This window comes from Scyliorhinus canicula, chromosome 23 (assembly GCF_902713615.1).
Source record: "Scyliorhinus canicula chromosome 23, sScyCan1.1, whole genome shotgun sequence".
Lineage (NCBI taxonomy): Eukaryota > Metazoa > Chordata > Chondrichthyes > Carcharhiniformes > Scyliorhinidae > Scyliorhinus > Scyliorhinus canicula.
Window position 1 is genome coordinate 1,710,961 of NC_052168.1, and position 24,331 is coordinate 1,735,291.

General features: G+C 46.0%; 1 protein-coding gene across 1 annotated transcript in view; it reads left to right on the forward strand.

Annotated features, from left to right (window-relative positions):
- Positions 1-24,331, forward strand: part of ccdc96 (coiled-coil domain containing 96) — a 27,543-nt gene continuing 3,212 nt past the window's right edge. Inside the window, exons 1-10 of the mRNA XM_038783591.1 lie at positions 1-93; positions 3,493-3,529; positions 4,899-5,021; positions 9,804-10,010; positions 10,779-10,822; positions 15,662-15,848; positions 16,941-17,026; positions 18,480-18,633; positions 19,089-19,282; positions 23,889-24,101. Of these exons, the coding sequence (XP_038639519.1) occupies positions 76-93; positions 3,493-3,529; positions 4,899-5,021; positions 9,804-10,010; positions 10,779-10,822; positions 15,662-15,848; positions 16,941-17,026; positions 18,480-18,633; positions 19,089-19,282; positions 23,889-24,101 (1,263 nt within the window). The 5' untranslated portion in view covers positions 1-75. The remainder of the gene's footprint in view (positions 94-3,492; positions 3,530-4,898; positions 5,022-9,803; positions 10,011-10,778; positions 10,823-15,661; positions 15,849-16,940; positions 17,027-18,479; positions 18,634-19,088; positions 19,283-23,888; positions 24,102-24,331) is intronic.

Below are 24,331 nucleotides of genomic sequence, written 5' to 3' on the forward strand. Positions count from 1 at the left end.
GGCGGGCCTACAGTGACGGGGAGGCGATGGTGACGTTGGGAACGCTGATATCGCCATAGCAACCGCGACTTCAACATGGTGAAGTTCGGGGAGGTAAATAGCGGGGGCTTTGGGCCTTGTAACCGCGGTAATTCTTGCGGATGGAAACTGGAGCAGCTCCGGTAACGAGGGGAGAAGCCCCGCTCGCCCGTCCCCGCGCGGATTCACTCACTTTACCCAAACCCGCAGCTTCATCGAGAACGGGGGGGAGGGGAGGGGAGGGCCGCAACCCGGCCCCGCCTACCGCGCAGCCTTGACCCCGCCCATTGCGCAGCCTCGCCTGTCGCCCCGCCCACCGCGCATCCCCATTGGTCAGCCCGCCTGTCAGTTCCGACATCCCGGCTGGTCCGATTGGCTCAGCAGTGTGACTGACGGGGCGGACCGCGAGCTGATTGGGCCGGGCTGGACTGGAGGCGGGCCCAATTCGGTTAGCCTGCGCTGGGCCGCCGAGAGCTGGAGTCACCCAGACAGTCACCAACACCCAGACAGAGAGAGTCACCAACACCCAGACAGAGAGAGTCACCAACACCCAGACAGAGAGAGTCACCAACACCCAGACAGAGAGTCACCCAGACAGTCACCAACACCCAGACAGTCACCCAGACAGAGAGTCACCCAGACAGTCACCAACACCCAGACAGAGAGAGTCACCAACACCCAGACAGAGAGAGTCACCCAGACAGTCACCAACACCCAGACAGAGAGAGTCACCCAGACAGTCACCAACACCCAGACAGAGAGAGTCACCCAGACAGTCACCAACACCCAGACAGAGAGAGTCACCCAGAGAGAGTCACCCAGACAGTCACCAACACCCAGAGAGAGAGTCACACAGACAGAGAGTCACACAGACAGAGAGTCACCCAGACAGTCACCAACACCCAGAGAGAGAGTCACCCAGACAGAGAGAGTCACCCAGACAGAGAGAGTCACCCAGACAGAGAGAGTCACCCAGACAGAGAGTCACCCAGACAGAGAGAGTCACCCAGACAGAGAGTCACCCAGACAGTCACCAACACCCAGACAGAGAGTCACCCAGACAGAGAGAGTCACCAACACCCAGACAGAGAGAGTCACCCAGACAGAGAGTCACCCAGACAGAGAGAGTCACCCAGACAGTCACCAACACCCAGAGAGAGAGAGTCACCCAGACAGAGAGAGTCACCAACACCCAGAGAGAGAGTCACCCAGACAGAGAGTCACCCAGACAGTCACCAACACCCAGAGAGAGAGTCACCCAGACAGAGACCAACACCCAGACAGAGAGAGTCACCAACACCCAGACAGAGAGAGTCACCCAGACAGAGACCAACACCGAGACAGAGAGAGTCACCAACACCCAGACAGAGAGAGTCACCCAGACAGAGAGAGTCACCAACACCCAGAGAGAGTCACCCAGACAGAGAGAGTCGCCCAGACAGTCACCAACACCCAGAGAGAGTCACCCAGACAGAGAGAGTCACCCAGACAGAGAGTCACCCAGACAGAGAGTCACCCAGTATGTCACCAACACCCAGACAGAGTCAGACACAGTCACCCAGACAGAGTCACCCAGACAGTCACCAACACCCAGACAGAGTCAGACACAGTCACCCAGACAGAGAGTCACCCAGACAGTCACCAACACCCAGACAGAGAGTCAGACACAGTCACCCAGTCATAGAGAGTCACCCAGACAGTCACCCAGACAGTCACCAACACCCAGACAGAGAGAGTCATAGAGAGTCACCCAGACAGTCACCAACACCCAGACAGAGAGTCAGACACAGTCACCCAGTCAGAGAGAGTCACCTAGACAGAGAGTCACCCAGACAGTTCCCGACACCCAGACCGATACCCAGACACAGAGAGTCACCCAGACAGTCACCAACACCCAGACAGAGAGTCAGACACAGTCACCCAGTCAGAGAGAGTCACCCAGACAGAGAGTCACCCAGACAGATCCCGACACCCAGACCGATACCGATACCCAGACACAGAGAGTCACCCAGCCCCCTAGACAGATAAATCCCATTCACTGTGTGGACTGGTGGAAAATGGGAGCAGGAGGAGGCCATTCGGCCCTTCGTGTCTGCTCCACCATTCATTATGAGATTCCCCCCCTTATTCTTCTAAACTCCAGCGAATACAATCCTAACTGACTCAATCTCTCCTTGTACCTCCGTCCTGCCATCCCGGGAATCAAGACAGGGTCAGTAGGGAGAGCCTGACTCTAACTGGCTGAGAGCGAGGTTACACAAGAAGTTGCCTGAGTCTCACCCCCCCCAGCCCAGCTCAGAGATGAACTGCAATCCTTCCCCCACTAGTCCAGGAAAAATTCAGATAACTCAGCATGTTTCACTATTACCGAGAGTAATTTCCCAATGTGTTTGAAGTGTTGGCTAGTGTAGACTTGAGAGATGAACAGACACTTCCAACACTGATGAAGGTTCAACTCAAACTACTTCTAACTAACTAACACACGATGACTGGGTCTAAATGATGCTAACTTAAATTAGAGACCTAAGCCTTGTCCGAACCAGTTGATTCTCTCAGCACGTGGTGTGAGTCTGTGCTGGGCTGGATGAGTTCCTGTTACACTCAGAGGCAGCACCCAGAATCCAGCGGGAACCGTAGTGCCCTCTGCCTTTATATTGTGTGTATTCTAACTGGTGATTGGCTGCGGTGTTTGTACATGTTGATTGGTCCCTGTGTGTGTCCATCAGTGTGTGTCTGCACCATGATATACTGGTGTATATTATGACAGTGTTTACATCTCATTAACTCTACATTAACCTGACAGTTTTAGTATTTGAATACCGTTAAATCTGGAAATGTAACTCTTGTTGTTTATGCACAATAGAAACTTGGACTTGAAACAAACTCAGTGGTTTTAATGTATATTTATTACACCTTTGCAGAAGACAGAAAATTAAATTGGCATTTTTAGGCCACCTGATCATATCGCTAAGCTCTTCCCATATGCTACAATAACTCCTACAGTTATAATGGATTTGAAAACTCTACGCTGGATTTGATAAGTGTGGCATCCTAATGATATGATCAATGTATACAGTACTTCCTGCCATGAAGTTTTGAGCAAAATAAACTAACATTAAAGAAATGGCCAAAAGCTCATGAAGTTACAATGGTGATTGCTCTGAGAGCAATTGGGGGTGGGGGGTTTGGGGGGGGGGGGGGGGGGGGGGGTGAAGCATTGCCAGGAATTAAGCCAGTATGGTTAATTCAGAAAGCAAAGAGAATGGTAAAGCCTCAGCAAAGAGGTACTCTTCATGTCAACACGGCCAAAAGCGTTTGAAGGTTGACACTGACTATTGCAGCGGTTTAGACACTAACCTTTCACCTTTGTATACTTGGCTTTAAACCAATCTGAAGTGATCAGTTTTCTTTGTCTCAATCAATACAATCGTTGATCCAAACTTTTGATTCTTATTCATTTCCCCCCCCCCATAGCAACTGTCGAATACGCAACACACCCACTTAAAGGAAGGTGAGTGTTATTATACAAAGTTAGTTTTTAATAATAATAAATAGGCTTGATTAATACTTCCTGATTTTAAATGATAGTTTTAATAAGAGCCTAATTTGCAACATATGTTCCAGTGGATTCTCAGTTTGTAACTCAGTATTTTGACTTATTCAAATTTAAAACCAGTGTGGTGCTTTTCTAGGGCTTCCTCCTAATCCCATAATAATAATGTTTATTAGTGTCACAAGCAGGTAACACTGTAATGAAGTTACTGTGAAAATCCCCTAGTCACCACACTCCGGCGCCTGTTCAGGTACACAGAGGGAGAATTCAGAATGTCCAATTCACCTAACAGCACGTCTTTCAGGCCTTGTGGGAGGAAACCGGAGCACCCGGAGGAAACCCACGCAGACAAGGGGAGAACGTGCAGACTCCGCACAGACAGTGACCCAAGCCGGGAATCAAACCTGGGACCCTGGCGCTGTGAAGAGACTGTGCTAACCACTGTGCTACCGTGCAGCTCCTACATTAATCATAGAATTTACAGTGCAGAAGGAGGCCATTCGGCCCATCGAGTCTGCACCAGCTCCTGGAAAAAGCACCCCACCCAAGGTTAACACCTCCACCCTATCCCCATAACCCAGTAACCCCACCCAACACTAAGGGCAATTTATCATGGCCAATCCACCTAACCTGCACATCTTTGGACTGTGGGAGGAAACCCTCACAGACATGGGGAGAAGGTGCAAACTCTACGCGGATAGTCGCGCCAGGACCGGAATCAAACCCGGGTCCGTGGCGCTGTGAAGCAGCAGTGCTAACCACCGTGCCACCATAACCGGACTGCAACTCATGTTCTTTTGATGCCTCAGTTCTCTGGGCTGTGGGCATGGTTTCAGATAGGAATAATTCTCTCCCAATTCGGATACTGTGGTTATTCAGAATGGAATGATCCTGCTACAATTGATGACTAACGTCCCACAAAACTGCAGAACTGTGTAACAGTTTAGGGTTCTCAATACATGTACCTGCAAATATCCTTACCTTACAACAGCAACTATATTTCAATAATGCGGAGATGCCGGCGTTGGACTGGGGTGAGCACAGTAAGATGTCTTACAATACCAGGTTAAAGTCCAACATGTTTGTTTCAAACACTAGCTTTCGGAGCACTGCTCATTCCTCAGGTGAATCAGATATTGATCAGCTGTGAAGCGTTTTGGGAAGGTATGAGTGAGAGAAATGCTTTCTAACTGTCATGAATTGTTAAGCATTCTCCGTCGTGCAGAACAGCGTGGTCTGTTAAAAAGCCAGTCCTGATTAATGTCATCCTGTTAAACCTCAGTGTGAAAAGATGCAAACACAGTATCTCTTTTATTTCTATTCTCAGATACCGTTATCGAAGAAGAAGCTGAAGAGGGAGAAGAGGGTGCTGGCCTTCTGCCAGACCAGGCAACTACCACTGCCCCCACTGAGGGGCAAGTAGAGACTGAAAATGATGCACAGGAACAAGGTGAAAGAAAGTCATTTGTATGTTAACCGGTCTGTGTATTAAACCTGGGGTTCCCAAACTGGGGTCCGCAGACCCCCCAGGGGTCCATGGAAGATCTGCAGGGGGTCCATGATACTGGCAGCCGCTATATTCCGGTAAACGCTGGTTCCAACTATGTTGATCAACGTAAATAACCAAGTAAACTGAATTAAAGAAACAGAGACACAAATTAAAGGGGCAGTCCCTTAAAGGAAAACTGCCTTAAACAAGCGAATCACAAACGAGACTTAAAGCATCAAACCAAAATGTGATTAAAGTGGTCGATGAGCAACCCCAGCCCCTGCAGTGCCCAGTGGGCACGCAGTGTCTCGAGGGTGCCCATGGACAACGCGTGCACCATCTCCAGGGACACCCAGCCATGAATGTAGCCATGGTGGAGGGCAGTCAGTCGGGTCGGACGCCCTCGCGATCACCCGCTGCTTGGACCTGTTGATGGCAAGTTTAGCCAGGCCCAGGAGCAGGTTCATGAGGAGGTCCTCTTCCTTCCCTGCCCCTCTTCGCACTGGCTGCCTGTAGATCAACAGCATGGGGCTGAAGTGCAAACAACACTGCATGAAAATGTTTTTTCAATAATTGCAAAAGGGATGCAGTCAGTAGCAACCTATACAGACGTGGTCCATGGACTACACATGGCTGCAAGAAGGGCAGGCATTTGTGGAATCCGTGGACAGGTGCATCTTACGCTGGTTCCAAGGTTCAAGATTTAGAAAGAATTAGATAAATCAAATGGACAATCAGAGCAAAACCTCTTGTGGCACTGATAGCAGCCCATCAGCATCCAGTGCTCCGAGAGGCCGTGATCTGATTGACCCCATTTGATTTATTCCACCCTCGCAGGTGCTGGGCAGAACAGCGAGACCAAAGTGAGGCCAGAGTGAGGCAGCAGTCGAAAGGGGATGAATGGCCAGAAATTGGGCGGCAGCGCGAGGAGAGGCTGTGGATGGCCTACAGGAGGCAGCGGGATCTCGGGTAAGGGGAGTTTTCAGGCCTTGGGAAAGGAACAGGCAGAGGGGATTCGGACCTCATGACCTGAGCAGATTCGGGTGTTCAAGCTTTGGAAAGGAGCGGGGAGGAGGATCTGACCTCCAAGAGGGTTGTGAGGATGAGTGTGTTTGTATGTGTGCGGGTGAGTGTGTGTGAATGTGAGAGAGAAATGTATGCATGTGTGTGAAAGAGGGACGTGAGGTGAGAGATGTGCATGTGAGAGAGAGAGATGTCTGCGTGTGTGTGAATGTGAGAGAGAGAGAGATGTGAACATGTATGTGAATGTGATGCAGAAATGTGTGTGTGTGAGGGAGAGAGAGATGCATGTATCCGATACTAGAATCGGCGTCCTAGTATCATTCTTCCCATCAAAAATGACAAAGGGTGAGACTTACAAAGAAAAGTACAGAACAGCAACAGGCCATTCGACCTGCCAAGCCTACACCGACCATGCTGCCCATCTGAACTAAAACCCCCTTACCCTTCCTGGGTCCGTATCCCTCTATTCCCATCCTATCAGGGGCTGGTTTAGCTCACAAGGCTAAATCGCTGGCTTATAAAGCAGACCAAGCAGGCCAGCAGCACGGTTCGATTCCCGTACCAGCCTCCCCGGACAGGCGCCGGAATGTGGCGACTAGGGGCTTTTCACAGTAACTTCATTGAAGCCTACTCGTGACAATAAGCGATTTTCATTTTCATTTTCATTTCATATTCATATATTTGGCAAGACACCCCTTAAATGTCACTATCGTCCCTGCTTCCACCACCTCCTCCGGCAGCGAGTTCCAGGCTCCAACCACCCTCTGTGTAAAAAAAACTTGCCTCGTACATCTCCTCTAAACCTCGCCCCTCGCATCTTATACCTATGCCCCTGAGTAATTGACTCCTCCACCCTGGGAAAAAGCTTCTGACTATCCACTCTGTCCATGCTCCTCATAATCTTGTAGACGTCTATCAAGTCGCCCCTCAACCTCCGTCCTTCCAGTGAGAACAAATCAAGTGTATACAACCTCTCCTCATAGCTAATGCCCTCCATACCAGGCAACATCATGGGAAATCTTTTCTGTATCCTCTCTAAAGCCTCCAAATCCTTCTGGTAGTGTGGCAACAAGAATTGAACATTGTATCCTAAGTGCGACGTAACTAAGGTTCTGTAAAGGCGCAACATGACTTGCCAATTTTTAAACTCAATGCCCCGGCCTGATGAAGGCAAGCATGTCATATGCCTTCTTGACTACCTTCTCCACCTGTGTTGCCCCTTTCAGTGACCTGTGGACCTGTACACCTAGATCTCTCGGACTGTCAATGCTCTTTTAAAAAATACATTTAGAGTACCCAATTTTTTTTTCCAATTAAGGGGCAATTTAACGTGGTCAATCCACCTAACCTGTACATCTTTTGATTTGTGGGGATGAAACCCACGCAGAAATTGGGAGAATGTGCAAACTCCACCATGATAGTGACCCGGGGCTTGGATTCGAACCCGGTTCCTTAGTGGCGCAGTCCCAGTGCTAAACACTGTGCCACATGCCACCCTTCGCCTATCAATACTCTTAAGGGTTCTGCCATCCACTGTATATTTCCCATCTGTATCAGACCTTCCAAAATGCATTACCTCTCATTTGTCCGGATTAAACTCCATCTGCCATCTCTCCACCCATGTCTCCAACCGATCTACATCCTGCTGTATCCTCTGACGGTCCTCATCGCTATCCGCAATTCCCCCAACCTTCATGCCATCCGCAAACTTACTAATCAGACCACTTACATTTGCCTCCAAAGCATTTATATATATATTACAAAGGCCACAGCGCTGATCCCTGAGGAATGCCACTAGTAATAGCCCTCCAATCAGAAAAGCACCCTTCCACTGCTACCCTCTGTCTTCTATGACCGAGCCAGTTCTGTATCCATCTTACCAGCCCACCTCTGATCCTGTGTTATTTCACCTTCTGTACCAGTCTGCCATGAGGATATATTTTTAATCAAAGAATTTTAAAATCATTACCAGATTAATATATGCTTTGATATAGGGAAGGTTTGAGATGGTGCTTGGTAGGGCAGGAGATATAGGGAAGGTTTGTGATGGTGTGTGGTATGGTAGGAGATATAGGGAAGGTTTGTGATGGTGTGTGGTATGGTAGGAGATATAGGGAAGGTTTGAGATGGTGCGTGGTAGGGCAGGAGATATAGGGAAGGTTTGTGATGGTGCGTGGTAGGGTGGGAGATATAGGGAAGGTTGGTGATGGTGCGTGGTAGGGCAGGAGATATAGGGAAGGTTTGTGATGGTGCGCGGTAGGGTAGGAGATATAGGGAAGGTTTGTGATGGTGTGTGGTAGGGCAGGAGATATAGGGAAGGTTTGTGATGGTGCGTGGTAGGGCAGGAGATATAGGGAAGGTTTGTGATGGTGTGTGGTAGGGCAGGAGATATAGGGAAGGTTTGAGATGGTGCGTGGTAGGGTAGGAAATATAGGGAAGGTTTGTGATGGTGTGTGGTAGGGCAGGAGATATAGGGAAGGTTTGTGATGCGGAGCGAGGCCACCAGAGCGAGTTCAATCCCTGCACCGGCTGAGGTTATTCCTGAAGGCCCTGTCTGAGGTGTTGTGTCCCTCAGGTTAAATTTCCACCAGTCAGCTCTCCCCCCTCAAAAGGGAAATCAGTCATCTGGGACTGTGGCGACTTTACCTTTTAGATATAGCTAGAAAATATTTTTTACATTTTGCATCTATTTTGCGACAAAAAAAGGAGCACTGATATTATTAACAATAATCTTTATTGTCAGAAGTAGGCTTAAATTAACACTGCAATGAAGTTACTGTGAAAAGCTCCTAGTCGCCACATTCCGGCACCTGTTCGGGTACATGGTGGGAGAATTCAGAATGTCCAATTCACCTCACAGCACGTCTTTCGGGACTTGTGGGAAGAAACCGGAGCACCCGGAGGAAACCCACACAGACACGGGGAGAACGTGCAGACTCCGCACAGACAGTGACCCAAGCCGGGAATCGAACCCGAATCCCTGGTTCCATGAAGCAACAGTGCTAACCACTGTGCTACTGTGCTGCCCACTTTGATATTATGTGAACATTTGTGGTTCCACATGCTCTTGGGAGGTCACGAGGGGTTCTATGGCTCAAAAGGATTGGAAAGCCATGTATGATTTTATTTTTTTAAATAAATTTTAGAGAACCCAATTTATTTTTTTCCAATTAAAGGGAAATTTTTTAGCATGGCCAATCCACCTAGCCTGTACATCTTTGGGTTGTGGGGGCGAAACTCACGCAGACACGGGGAGAATGTGCAAACTCCACACGGACAGTGACCCAGAGCCGGGATCGAACTTGGGACCTTGGTGCCATGAGGCAGCTGTGCTAACCACTGCGCAACCGTGCTGCCCAGGAAACCATGTATTAAATAATCTCAAAGACTCGGGTGAAACCACCAGCGGCGTTGGTCACTCAACTCAAAAGAGAGAAGTCACAGCTTCAAAGTTGTGTCAGTCACAAACTTGCCTGGATCCTTTGAGTTAGTTTTGCTACCTTAGCAGATAGAGTACCAGGGGCTGAAGTGAAGTGTCTGGGGTGGAGTGGCCGGACTAATTATCCTGCCTGATTGTGGACAGGCACTGACATTCGTCACAGAACAAGCCTTGGGCCAGTAAAGGTGTATTCGGCCGTGAGTAGTTGCGACCTCTCATCCTGGCATCTTTCAGTTCTGCTGGAAAGGATGGAATTGGTTTATTTCTCTATGTCGTTGCAGGGGTTACTGAAGAAAGAGCAGAAGGAGAGAATGAACTTGAAGCTGTTGAAGAAGCTGCCCCTGCGGAAGATTTTCCCAGTGATGAGAGGGAGGAAATAAACCTACCTTCTGAGAGTGATGGAGGGTACCAAGAAATTCAAGAACCTGTGAGTGATGACGTACCAGAGGATATATTGGAGAACAAAATTGAGACAAGTAGCGATGTAGGTATGTTTGTGTGTATGAATGAAAGAGAGCATTCAGAAACCGATCTACCCAACGCAGTAACTCAAGTCCCTGAGTATGTAGCCTCCTGTGGAAAGTTTTCAGTTCTTAGCTCAGCTGTTAAACCGCCAAGATGTCGGTGTTAAGAAGGATGAAGAATGTATTTACAACGTGTAATACATTTATCTTTTCCACTTGGATGTGCTCCAGTAAAACAGAGTGATTCCAGAATAGTAATAATGATTAGAGTGAAGGAATCATTTTGAAGAGGAAATGTATAGGATAGCTTGGAATAAGAGAAAGGTAAGAGAGTTTGAAAATATATTTCTGAATAATTGCACAGTACCTTGTTTTCTCTACAGAGGGAGCAGCTGGTAGTTTAAATTCCCATTAATTATCTTTTTAAATTGCCAGGCTGAGGTTAAGGCCCTGAGGGTAGACCGCCAACAAGATTGAACAAATCGAGATTAGACAAAGTAGGAAGTTGCGATTAAAGGATAATGAGGCTTGAATATTCTAAACATAAAGATTATGGTGAGGAGGAAGGAGTTTGAGGCAGGGAAAGGTGTTAGATTAGGAGGCAGAATGGTCAGCCTTTATTTTAACCAATTGTGACAAGGAGAGGATGGAGGTTGGGAGGAACAAAGGGGAGTATGGTGCAACACGGAATGGTTAAATTCTCCATAACACTGTTAAATTATCCATGCATTTGCACTTGATTTGATTAATGTAAAGGTAAACATAATAATTATAAGTATTTTAATCCTGAAGGAGAGAAAACTGAAGAGTTAGACGTGACTGCAACAGAGATAGTTGTGAGTATCTGCTCCTGATTTTACAAATGATTCAAATCGTGATTCAAAATAATACATAATCTGCATACTTACATCCATGTTTTTAATGGAAACTACCTATGTCAGTGTAACATGTTTTAATAATACCCATCGGCGGGACGGCATGGTGATGCAGTGGTTAGCCGAGGTTCCAGGTTCAATCCCGGCTCTGGGTCACTGTCCGTGTGGAGTTTGCACATTCTCCCCGTGTTTGCGTGGGTTTTGCCCCCACAACCCAAAAATGTGCAGAGTAGGTGGATTGGCCTCGCTAAATTGCCCCTCAAAATTTTTTTTAAAAATAACTTAAAAAAAAACCCCTCATCGGCCAGCAGAAGCCTTGTTTGTATCCCCCGTCTCCTCAGTCTGTTTAAAGCAAATTTACTTTTCAATCTTCTGCAAGTTACGTCTAAAATTCCCCCAAATTAAAGATTGGGAAGACCAAAGGTATTGCCTCCAGCACCTGCCACAAATTCTCTCTCCTCTGATCTCATTTATGCCTCTGTTAAAAGTGAAAATAGAAATGTTTAGAAATAATCAGTCCATCCTTAATTGCCCCTTGAGGTTAGGTGGAGTTACTGCGATACGGTGGAGGCTTGGACTGAAGTAGCGTGCTCTTTCCAAGGGCCAGTGCAGACTCGATGGGCCCAATGGCCTCTTTTGCGCTGTAAATTCTATGATCTACGATCAGGCGACATTTCTGTGGAGGGAGAAACAGAGCTAGTCTCTAACGAGATTACCTGCCTCGCTGTGCCTGACCCGGGATGCGACAAGGCCGTTACATCTCGCCAGAGGCCTCCGCCTCATTTCGCCTCACGAGATCTGGTGAGGCCCATTGCAGGTGGGATCCAGATTTGCATATTCAAGTGTGCAGTCTGGCTCACATGAGTATGTTTACGCTGGAGTTACCCAAGGCGCAGGATCTAATGCCCGTGCCTCAGAGACCCTGAGCAAGAACTGGTCTCCATCAAGGTGGACCAGGTGTAGCAGCACTGGGGGGGTCCCCCAGGCGTTTAGGGGTCACTGGGTGGTCGGGCTCTAGGCAGGGTGGTACTCTGGCACTCCCAAGCACCATAGCCCTGCCAGCCTGGCACCATGGCAGCGCCACCTGGACACCCTGGCAGTGCCACTTGGGTGCCACCCTGCCACTACCAGGGTGCCCAGGTGGCACTTCCATGCTGGCAGGGACACTGCCAAGGTGCCAGGTTGGCAGTGACAAGGTGCCGAGTGACATCTTGCCTGTGCCAGGAATCGGCCTAGAGGTGCCCTACCCTTATGAGGTGGGGTGCGGGAGTCTAGAGGACCCCCTCATTGGTACGTTGGGGCATTGGGAGGGCCTGGAGGGCGTGGTGGGGGGAGTTCAGAGATTTGGGCGCCATTTAAAAAATGGTGCCCCGATCTCTTCTGCACTGGCAAGCGGAGCTCGTTAGTGCAGGAAATGGGAGAAGTGTGGTGGAGGCAGGGCGCTCCTCGCCGAGGACCAGAAATGGAACATTTAATAGTGGAGCCATTCTCGGCGCTGCCACGCCTGGAAACACCCGGCTAAACATGCCCGAACTGGGACTCTGTTTCATTTCTGTTAAATCGCACCCAGTGTTTCAGGTCAATGACCTTTCACCAGAACTGTTTTCACACATTTTATCACCTCCAGACTCTATTATTCTAATATTCTCCTGGCTAACCTCCTAGCTCACATCGTTCACAAACATCTGAACGACTGCTCCTTGGATTCTAATTGCATTAAATCCAGTTCAACAAAGGCCCTTTGGGCAGCACCTTCCAAACCCACAACCACTACCATCTAGAAGGACAAGAGCAGCAGATACCTGGGAACCCCACCACCTGGAGGTTCCCCTCTAGTCACTCACCACCCCTGGTGACTTGGAAATATATCGGCCGTTCCTTCACTGCCGCTGGGGCAAAATCCTGGAGCTCTCTGCCTAACAGCAATATAGATGTACCTACACCTTAGGGACTGCAGCGGGTTCAAGAAGGCAGCTCACCACCACCTTCCCAAGGGCAATTAGGGATGGGCAATAAATGCTGACCTGGCCAGCGATGCCCACATCCCTTAAGTGAATTTTTAAAAATCTCTGTGATCACTGGCCCATATTGATCCTGGCCCACAAGGCCTCAATATTTAAAATTCTCATCCATGTGTTCACATTGCTCCATGGCCTCATCCTTCCCTATCTCTACAGTCCTCTCCAGCTGTACAACTCTCTGCGTTCCCCAACACTGACTCCTAATGCATGCCTCACTTCCTTCAGTCAATTCACTCCTTGGCCAGCAGTGGTGGATGTGTATTCAGCTGTCTAGGCCTGAAGTTCTGTAATTGCCTCTCCTAACTTCTGTGCATCTCCCTGGTCCTCCTCCTGTAAGATGCTTTTCAAAATGCACCTTTTTGATCAAGCATTTAGTCTCCCTACCTGATGTCCTCTTCTTTGGCTCTGTGTCAATCTTTGAGAGTCTAGGATTTTTACTGGTGCTTTTGGAGATCGTGTCCCATGATTCTGTCTATTTGTTTGATTGTAGCTTTGAATCTGTTTAAGATTATTGTTGCTATGTTAGTAATTAACTTTTCCATTTGAGAGCTCATCTGACCAATTCAAACACACTGGTAACAATCCACCTAATTCCCTAAAGTGTTCATATATACTGTTGTAGTAAAGTTTAATATCCTTGAATGCCTTATGAACAAAATGGGCAAGGTTTAATCATTCTGTAAACTCCAAAAATCAATATTAGAAGTAGAAGTTGGGCAGCACGGTGGCGCAGTGGTTAGCACTGCTGTTTCACGGTGCCGAGGTCCCAGGTTCGATCCTGGCTCTGGGTCACTGTCCGTGTGGAGTTTGCACATTCTCCCTGGGTCTGCGTGAGTCTCGCCCCCACAACCCAAAGATGTGCCGGGTAGGTGGATTGGCCACGCTAAATTGCCCCTTAATTGGAAAAAATGAATTGGATACTCTAAATTTAAAAAAAAGAAGTCTGCAGTTAGATGGGCTCAGGACTAATGACAATGTGTCATTATATTGAGGTCTATGGCCTAATGTAGGCACCATGTAATCATGCAGTAACTTAATGCACTTTGGATTTTTTGCTCCTTTCCTGATGCACATTATTTTGCTGGCGTATGTTGCTACAGTCATCACCACCCTTTCAGTACATTGTCTAAATAACTTCATGCGTAGTGCAGCTGGCAGGTTTTGACCCTGCAGAACCATCATAGTCAAGCTGAATTTTGTTTTATCCAACATACACATCCTTCTGGGAGGAGTTAGGAGTAGAAAACGTGGCTAATTCTTCTCCTTCGATAATCTTAGTGTTTAAGTCAATTGTAACGTGCTAAGTAAAGTTCCAGCGGACACTGCCAGTTTCTCGATAGACTGGCAATGAAATCTGGTACCTTTCTGGTCAATGTTTCCTTGTATCACAGTGTGTGGTACATTAAATCCTCAGAGGAGCTGATGAATATCTTGGATTTGATTGAGCCCAGTGTAATCTGTCAATTTAAGCAAGTCATAAACCCAGGTAAACATAAATGCTGAAACTTGGGAACAAGACAATTTACTGTAATATTAGCAATGAAGCAGTTATTGAGTATGACTGCTCCATGTGTACCATGTATAAATACTTTAATCTACACTAATAAAAGATGTAGGCCAGCTTTTGTAAATCTATTTTGTAAATTTATTTTAGATGGTGATTGGCTAATATCATTTTGTACTGAAGAAGATTAGATTAGGTTTAGATTTATTTTCACGTGTACCGAGGTACAGTGAAAAGTATTATTCTGTGTACAGTCCAGACAGATCGTTCCATACATGAAAAACATAGGACTTACAATAAATACACAATGTAAATACATAGACATTGGGTGAAGCGTACGGAGTGTAGTACCACACAGTAGAGAGGATGGGTAGCAAGATCAGTTCACTTCATCAGAGGACCATTCAGGAGTCTGGTGGGGAAGAAGCTCTTTTTGAATCTGTTAGTGTGTGTTCTCAGACTTTTGTATCTTCTGCCCGATGGAAGAGGTTGGAAGAGAGAAGAACACGGATCGGAGGGGTCTTTGATTATGCTGCCTGCTTTCCCCAGGCAGCGGGAGGTGTAGACAGAGTCAATAGATGGGAGGCAGGTTTGCGTGATGGACTGGGCTGTGTTCATGACTCTCTGTAGTTTCTTACGGTCTTGGGCCGAGCAGTTGCCATACCAGGCTGTGATACAGACAGATAGGATGCTTTCTATGGTGCCTCTGTAAAAATTGGTAAGAGTCAATGTGGACATGCCGAATTTCCTTAGTTTCCTTTGGAAATATAGGCGTGTTGTGTTTTCTTATTCGTAGCGTTAACGTAGGTGGACCAGGACAGACTGTTCCTGGGTGATGTGTACACCCAGGAATTTGAAACTGTCAACCATCTCCACCTGGGCACCATTGATACAGACTGGGGCGTGTAGGACGCTTTGTTTCTTGAAGTCGATGACTGGCTCCTTAGTTTTGCTGATGTTAAGGTAGAGATTGTTGTCATTGTACTATGCCACTAGGTTCTCTATCTCCCTGACTCATCGTTGCTTGTGATCCAACCCATTACGGTTGTGTGATCAGTAAACCTGTAGATGGAGTTGAAAATGAATTTTGCCACACGGTTGTGTGTGTATAATGAGTATAGTAGGGGGGGGGGGGGGGGGCGAAGTACACAAAGATTTTACATTCACTCCAATCCACACTCTGTAAAAGCATCTTTCAGTTCACATTCCATCCCTGCTACCCCGTCAATCAGATTTATTTATATTGTTTAATTCAACTTTTTATACCACTAACAGCATGAAGAAACAAATGGAACAGAGAAAATGCCATCACCTTTGCCCACTAGTAGCACTTTTTCAGAAGGGGAGAAGGAAGAACCACTGACTATAATTGGTGAAGATTTAGCACATGATGATGGTCCTGTAAAGGAGGAATTTGCAATAGGTCTACCAACATTGGAACCTGGGACACCAGAGAGAAAAGGTATGATCAGCACTAAAGTGGCTGACAGAGGAAATTCTACCAATGTAAAGTTATATCTTGCATTTCAGTTGGATGGTAAGGTTAGCAATGATTGGGTGGCAGTAGGTTAAAGAGAGAAGTTGCAGCTCACGATAACCCATGAAAGGTACATAATCCTAACTGTATGCAGACAGGAGGATAATATCTTGGTCCTGGATGAAAGAATAGACTTTTGATTTGGAGGCACAATAGAAGTTGGGAAGAACAAAAGAAAAGGCCACTATCAACTTACTGAGGAATAATAACTTAGAAAAGTCTGTTGTCATGGCAAATGATTGAAAATGCTTCTTAACCCAATTGTTAGGTGGAATGTCTATCACCAGATTTAGATATTGAAGAAGCAGTGGGAGAGTGATTTCAGTGCTAAGAAAATATCACCTGAAGAAGGAGCCGTGCTCCGAAAGCTCGTGTTTGAAACAAACCTGTTGGACTTTAACCTGGTGTTGTAAGACTTCTTACTGTGCTCACCCCAGTCCAACGCCGGCATCTCCACATCAAGAAAATATCAGAGTGGGGTTCCGAGTTCATTGCCTGGTGTACTGCAGTGTATGACGCACACAGGAATGTCAGGCAGGGAGAAGCATACACTCATCCTGGAGATTGTCTGACATTCCCTCCATTTAAATTAAGTTGGGCTAGCACCTTTACAGACACAGAATTCTCCCCGGGCAGCCTTGAGTATTTATTACATCCAGGCAATCTGCAGCTAAATGGGGACAACGGGAGAATCCACGATCCTATCTTGCTCAGCTTTGTAAGTTTGTCACTTAGAACATAGAACAGTACAGCACAGAACAGGCCCTTCGGCCCTCGATGTTGTGCCGACCATTGTCCAAAACCAAGATCAAGCTATCTCACTCCCTGTCATTGGGTCCTCTATATCTATATTTGCTGCAGGAGACCTTCAGAAAAGAGTCTGACTTTATTTTTTCAATTGAAGCAAATATTTCTGATACTGTTGTAAGGAATGTACATTAGAATTACGAAGATTTGTGATCAAATGCTACAACAGCCAGGATATCATTTTAGAGGGTGTCTTTTATCGTCTGTTAGACTCACCCACCTATGAAAATAAAGAGGATGAAGCTGAAGCTGAACAAGCATCTCTTGATCGAATGGAGCTAGAGTACCAATATCAAGTAAATCACTTCCTTTTTATATATATTTTTAAAATTTAGAATACTTCCAATTAAGGGACAATTTAACATGGCCAATCCACCTACCCTACACATCTTTGGGTTATCATAGTGATATCATAGAATTTACAGTGCAGAAGGAGGCCATTCGGCCCATCAAGTCTGCACCGGCTCTTGGAAAGAGCACCCTACCCAAGGTCAACACCTCCACCCTATCCCCATAACCCAGTAATCCCACCCAACACTAAGGGCAATTTTGGACACTGAGGGAAATTTAGCATGGCCAATCCACCTAACCTGCACATCTTTGGACTGTGGGAGGAAACCGGAGCACCCAGAGGAAACCCACGCACACACGGGGAGAATGTGCAAACTCCACACGGACAGTGACCAAGAGCCGGAATCGAACCTGGGACCTCGGCGCCATGAGGCAGCAGGGCTAATCCACTGCGCCACCGTGCTGCCCACCCCTTCCTTTTTAATCTTCTTCCTCAGTTAGTTTGCAACATTATTTATTTCGCTCTTCTCATTTCTTAGCCATATTCTCATTCATTGTAAGTACACAAGATAGCTGCTATATTGTGAGTCAAGTAGTACTGGGTTCAAGTCACACTCCAGACATTTGAGCACGTGATCCAAGTTGACCTTCCAGTACAGTATTGAGGGAGTGCTGCACCATTGGGTATGTCCATATTTCAGGTCATAGAATCATAGAAAAGTATAGCACAGAAAGCGGTTCATTTGACCAATCAAACCTACGTCGATGTTTCAAAGAGCAGTTTGGGTTAGTCCCACTTTTTCACAGAATCACAGAATTATTATGACGCAGAAGGAGGCCATTCGGCCCATCCTGTCTGCAATCGCTCTCCCAAAGAGCATCATGGCTTAGTGCCATTCTCCAGCCTTTTTGCTATATGCCTGGACATTGTTTCTATTCAAATAATCATCTAATTCTCTCTTGATTGCCTCGATTAAACCTGCCTACACCACGCTTCCAGGCAAAGCGTTCCTTACCTGAACCACTCGCAAACATTAGCCACTTTCCAGCCCTCTAGGCCCCTTCCTGCCTCAAGTCATTCCTGAAAGATCATCACTAATGCCTCCACAATCTCCTCAGCTATCTCCTTCAGAACAGAGGGGCGTAGTCCATCGGGTCCGGGTGATTTATCCACCTTCAGACCTTTCAGCTTCCCAAGCACCTTCTCCTTAGTGATGGCCACTCACCTCTGCCCCCTGAGTCTCTTGAAGTTTTTTTCAATTTATTTACTTCTGGTTCTAAAAGCCTGTAGGTTCCAGGAGGAAGAGAAAGTTAAAGGAAGCCGGGTAAATGAATCAATTAAAAGATCCAATATATGACATTCCATTCTAATTTAATAATAGGAGGTTGAGAGACAGATTCACTGGTGCAAAATACAAAGCTGATTAAAATCCTTTCCTTTCTTCTGTTGTTGCCCAGGCGTTATTTGTGGAACGGCAGAATTTGAGGAACCATAATAGCCAATTACAGAACAAACTGGCGGACTATTACCGGAAGAAGAAGACCGAGGAAACAAAACCTGAGTTTAAAAAATCCCACTCTGACTATCAACAGCGATACGTGAGGTTCATGGGTAAGGAAAAGATTAGCGTGTGATAAGGACATTGTGAGAAAGAAACATGATCAACTCTGGGAATAAGTTTAAACCCAGTGTTGACAGAAGAGGTACAAAGAAACAGAGTTAATGTTTTGAGTTGAATTTCAGAACAGAAGAACTGAAGAAGAGCCATGTTGAACTCAAAACATTAACTTTATTTCTCTCTCCACAAACACGGGGAGAATATTTAAACTCCACAAGGACAGTGACCCAGAGCTGGGATCGAACCTGGGACCTCGGCGCCATGAGGCAGCAGGGCTAACCCACTGACCCACCGTGCCGCCCCCAGATGCTGCCAGTCCTGATGACTATTTCCAGCACTTTCTTGTTTTAATTTCAGGTCTCCTCGGGTATAGTAGGGAGAGGAGGTGACCGGAGTAAAGAGAAGCTGGAATTGATGCCACTGACTGAAGTTTGTTTGTTTGACGCAGATTCTCTGGCTAAGTTGCAGGCCAAATATAGGGAGGAGGTCGAATTATACACTGAACAGATCAATGATCTTACTACTGAGTGTGAGGAAAAGCAGCAGTTGACAGAATATGCATGGAGGATGTTTATGTCCAGGAAGAAAACGGTGGCAAAGACTGTAATAAACAAACGGCCAGGGCGACATGCAGCACTACTGGTAGGTTGATCATTACTGGGAGTGATTGAGGATATGTAAAAAGGAAAAGAGTAACAGAGTGAGTGTAAAGTGAGAATGAGAAGTTAAATAATAAATAAATAATCTTTATTGTCACAAGTAGGCTTACATTAACACTGCAATCAAAGGGCAGCACGGTGGCGCAATGGGTTAGTCCTGATGCCTCACGGCGCCGAGGTCCCAGGTTTGATCCCGGCTCTGGGTCACTGTCCGTGTGGAGTTTGCACATTCTCCCCGTGTCTGCGTGGATTTCGCCCCCACAACCCAAAGATGTGCAGGGTAGGTGGATTGGCCATGCTAAATTACCCCTTCATTGGAAAAAAAAATGAATTGGGTACTCTAAATTTATTTTAAAAAACAACACTGCAATGAAGCTACCACATTCCAGCGGCAGTTCAGAATTCTCAGCTGGTACGGGAATTGAACCCGCGCTGCTGGCCTTGTTCTGCATCACAAACCAGCTGTCTAGCCCACTGAGCTAAACCAGCCCCGCTTTAGAAAGCAATGAAATGCCGGATGAAATGAACAATTATTTTTTGTTTCTGTCTTCACTGTAGAGCAGTGGTGGCCAACCTGTGGTTCTGAGTGTGGACCACAAGACATTTTGTTGCCCGATGCCCATGAGCGAGGTTGCCACATTCCACTGATTTGTATCCATGTAGTTTTTTCCCCCCCCGGTTGTGATCGAAGTGATTCACACATAAAACGAGGACGAGTGAAGTGAGGAGCATTCTGATTGTCCACAAAATTGACCGTGAGAGCTGGGCGCTCCCTCTGTGTACATATTTATTTTGCTTTTGCCATTTGAAGTTGATAGATCTATGAATATATGCATGATTAAGTATTTTCTATAACTCGTTATGAAATATTCGGTGTGGATAAAATGTATTTAATCTTAACTCTTGATCGCCAACTCAGGATGGCGCCAGAGCTTGGCGACTCTCTGCGAGCTCTCCTAAACAGATCCTCTTTTTACATCTCCTGTAACCGTACTAATCTCTTAAAATTTAATTCTCAGACTAACACTGTCACTAACCTTTCTCTTTTCTGTGTATTTACTTTGTTTACCTTGTATTGCCCTATTATGCATTTTTGTTTCATGTACTAAATGATCTGTTTGAGCTGCTCGCAGAAAAATATTTTTCACTGTACCTCGGTACACGTGGCAATAAACAAATCCAATCCAATCATGGGGTCATGATTAGTGAACAAGCCTAATTTCAATCTCATGGCCACTGCATCCCACTCACTAGCCCAGGTTGCCAATCACTGCTGTGTACCCATCACTGCTGTGTACCCATCACTGCTGTGTACCCATCACTGCTGTGTACCCATCACTGCTGTGTACCCATCACTGCTGTGTACCCATCACTGCTGTGTACCCATCACTGCTGTGTACTGATCACTGCTGTGTACCCATCACTGCTGTGTACCCATCACTGCTGTGTACCCATCACTGCTGTGTACCCATCACTGCTGTGTACCCATCACTGCTGTGTACTGATCACTGCTGTGTACTGATCACTGCTGTGTAGGATGCAAAACCCATTCCAGTAGTGGCTGTAAATCGGGAGGTGAAAGGGAAAGAGGAACTTGGTGAAATTACAATAATTAGGGAAACGGTACTGAAAAAACAGGTGGAGCTGCGGGCTGACAAGTCTCCAGGTTCAGATGGACTTCATCCTAGGGTCTTAAAAGAGGAAGCTAATGAGGTAGTAGAGGCGTCGATGTTAATTTTCCAAAATTCCCGAGAATCTGGAAAGGTTCCATCAGATTGGAAAGTAGCAAATGTGAACCCTCTATTCAGGAAGGGAGGGAGACAGAAAACAGACCAATTAGCTTGACGTCTGTTGTGGGTAAGGTGCCAGGATTGATCATCGAAGTGGTTATAGCTGGGCATGCAGAAAAATTCAAGGTAATCAGGAAGAATCAGCATGTTTCTGTCAAAAATCATATTTAACCAACTTGCTCAAGTTCTTTGAAGAAATAATATGTGCTATAGATAAAGGGGAGTCTGTAGACGTACTGTACTTGGATATGCAGAAGGCATTTGATTTATTGTGATATTTCTTTTATTGTGATAGGAATAGAACATAAAAGTAAGAAAGGGATGCTTCAGTTATACAGGGCATCGATGAGTCCACATCTTGAATATTGTGTGCAGTTTTGCTCTCCTTATTTAAGTAAGAATGTAAATGCGTTGGAGGTGGTTCAGAGGAGGTTACTGGATTGAAACCTGGAATGAGCGGCTTGTCTTATGAGTATAGGTTAGACAGACTGAGCTTGTTCCTGCTAGTGTTTAGAAGAATCTGGGTGACTTAATTAGACATAGAATCATAGAATTTACAGTGCAGAAGGTGGCCTTTCGGCCCATCGAGTCTGCACCGGCCCTTGGAAAGAGCACCCTACTTAAGCCCACACTTCTGCCCCATACCCGTAACCCAGCAACCCCTCCCAACTCCTTTGGACACTAAGGGCAATTTAGCATGGCCAATCCACCTAACCTGCACGTCTTTAGACTGTGGGAGGAAACCGGAGCACCTGGAGGAAATTCACACAGACACGAGGAGAACGTGCAGACCCCACCCAAGCCGGGAATCGAACCTGGGACCCTGGAGCTGTGAAGAGACTGTGCTAACCACTGTGCTACTGTGCCACCCAATTTTCATATCAATTGTTGTGAACCCACTGATGTTCAATGCGAGGACATCCCAAATCCCAGAAGGTAAACCTGGAACGCCAGTTCTTAATTATTTATTTTTGCAATTTAGAAAGAAATGTGAGAAAATAGATTAAACTCAGAGAGGAAAGAGGTCAGTCCTGTTGTAAATTATCCAAGTAACAACATGTTTATTAAACTTTAAAATACACAAGAAAGACAGCAGTAAAGAACAACCTTTGCAATTAACTACAATACTGGTTACCCAGACAGTTTGCTTACATTAACCCACAATCTAAATCTATCTATTTTCCTAAACCCTGAGAATACACCTTCCCCAAAACAACATCATATAGGTTTTACACTATAAGCCAAATCCAGAAAATAGTTACCAGGCAGGACCTATAGCTTTTTTTAAGGAAAGGTTTAGAGTAAAACTTATGGAGTTTGACACAGACAGATTCCCAATGCTTTCTTTTCTGCATCGCTGCTTGCTTCTGTGAGAAAGCTCTGCTTTGGAACTGGATGTGGCTATGATCTAGATCCCTAGATTGCTTCACTTTGCTAAATAAAGTATTGGTTTCACGCTGCTACTAGGCTAACTGCATCTCACAAGTCCTCAGTGTGGCTAAATCCCGATCAGTTTCTTTTAAATCCAATTCTTTACTTTTCATTTTGTTCCAACTTCCTAACAATACGATCCTGAAGGGTTTTGACAAAGGTGGACATAGAAAGGATGTTTCCTCTTGCGGCTGAGCCCAGAACTCGGCAGGCATTGTTTCAAAATTAGGAGTCGACCAGGACAGCAAGAAAACTGTTTTCAAAGGGAGCAGAAGTAAAGCTATAATATTGGAACCTCAGTTTTCAGATCTAAGCCCTGTATGGATTTGAGTTCCTGTGAAGGGTATCAGATTGTGGAAGCTCTCTTATTAGATCTTAGACATACATTAACTTGATAGAGGGTTAACTTATTGTTAAGGGACAAATACAGCTGAAATATTTTCGTTTTGAAAGTCAATTTGACAATCTCAAATGGAAGTTGCAGACTAATTCGAAGCTCTCCAATTACCTTACAATGTTGTTCACTTACAACAATAATAATATTTGTTAGTGTCACAAGTAGGCTTAAACTAGCACTGCAATGAAATTACTGTGAAAAGCCCCTAGTTGCCACACACCGCCGCCTGTTCGGGTACACCGAGGGAGAATTCAGAATGTTCAATTTACCTAACAGCACATCTTTCGGGACTTGTGGGAGGAAACCGGAGCACCCAGAGGAAATCCACGCAGACACGTGGAGAACGTGCAGACTCCGCATAGACAGTGACCCAAGCCGGCAGAGACTGAGATGGAATCAGGTAGAATAAAAGACCTCAGACTCTTCCACTCATTCTCAACTTTATTGTGGGACTACAACCTGCAGAACGTTAAGGATTTTACTCTTTAGATCTCTAAATCTGATTGGGTTCTTAGTGTCAAGATCCTTTTTTGTTTGTTAATATTAAGATCAATAGGTGAGATATATGGGCAGCAGGTGGTGCAGTGGTTAGCACTGCTGCCTAGAGGTGCCGAGGTCCCAGGTTCGATCCCGGCTCTGGGTCACTGTCCGTGTGGAGTTTGCACATTCTCCCCATGTTTGAGTGGGTCTCACCCCCACAACCCAAAGAGATGCAGGGTAGGTGGATTGGACACGCTAAATTGCCCCTTAATTGGAAAAAATGAATTGGGTACTCTAAAATTTTTTTAAAAATAGGTGAGATATAATACTGCTAGGGAACGAGGCACTTCTATTGTGGATATCATTGTCACAATCAAGTAGTCCCAGCTCAGAAAATGCATGCAGAGTAAAACTTTCATTCTTCCCCAACAATATTCTTAACCAGAGAAGGTTACTGAAATCAGCCCATTTATGTATGTGCTTGTGTGTAGGAATTGGAACGCATTCAGATAACTGAGGAGCAGAAAGAGAAAGACATGAGGCAGATTCGATTTCTGACTATTAAAATGAAGAATAAACTGAAGTTTTATGAACATCAGCTGAAGGCGAAGGAGGAACTAGCAGGTGGACTGAACCTGATCGACTATGAGCAGCTGAAAATCGAGAACCAGTCTTACAGTGAGAAAATTGAGGAACGCAATGAGGTACAGAAGAATGATAATCTCTCCTGTCCACCAAGAGCTGGATGGACACTGTCCCCTGTCCATCAGTACTATCACTGTCGATCAATACTGTCCCTGTATATCGATACTGTTCCTGTCCATCAGTACTATCACTGTCGATCAATACTGTCCCTGTATATCGATACTATTCCTGTCCATCAGTACTATCACTGTCGATCAATACTAATGCCCTTTAGGGAAGGGCCCTGTAT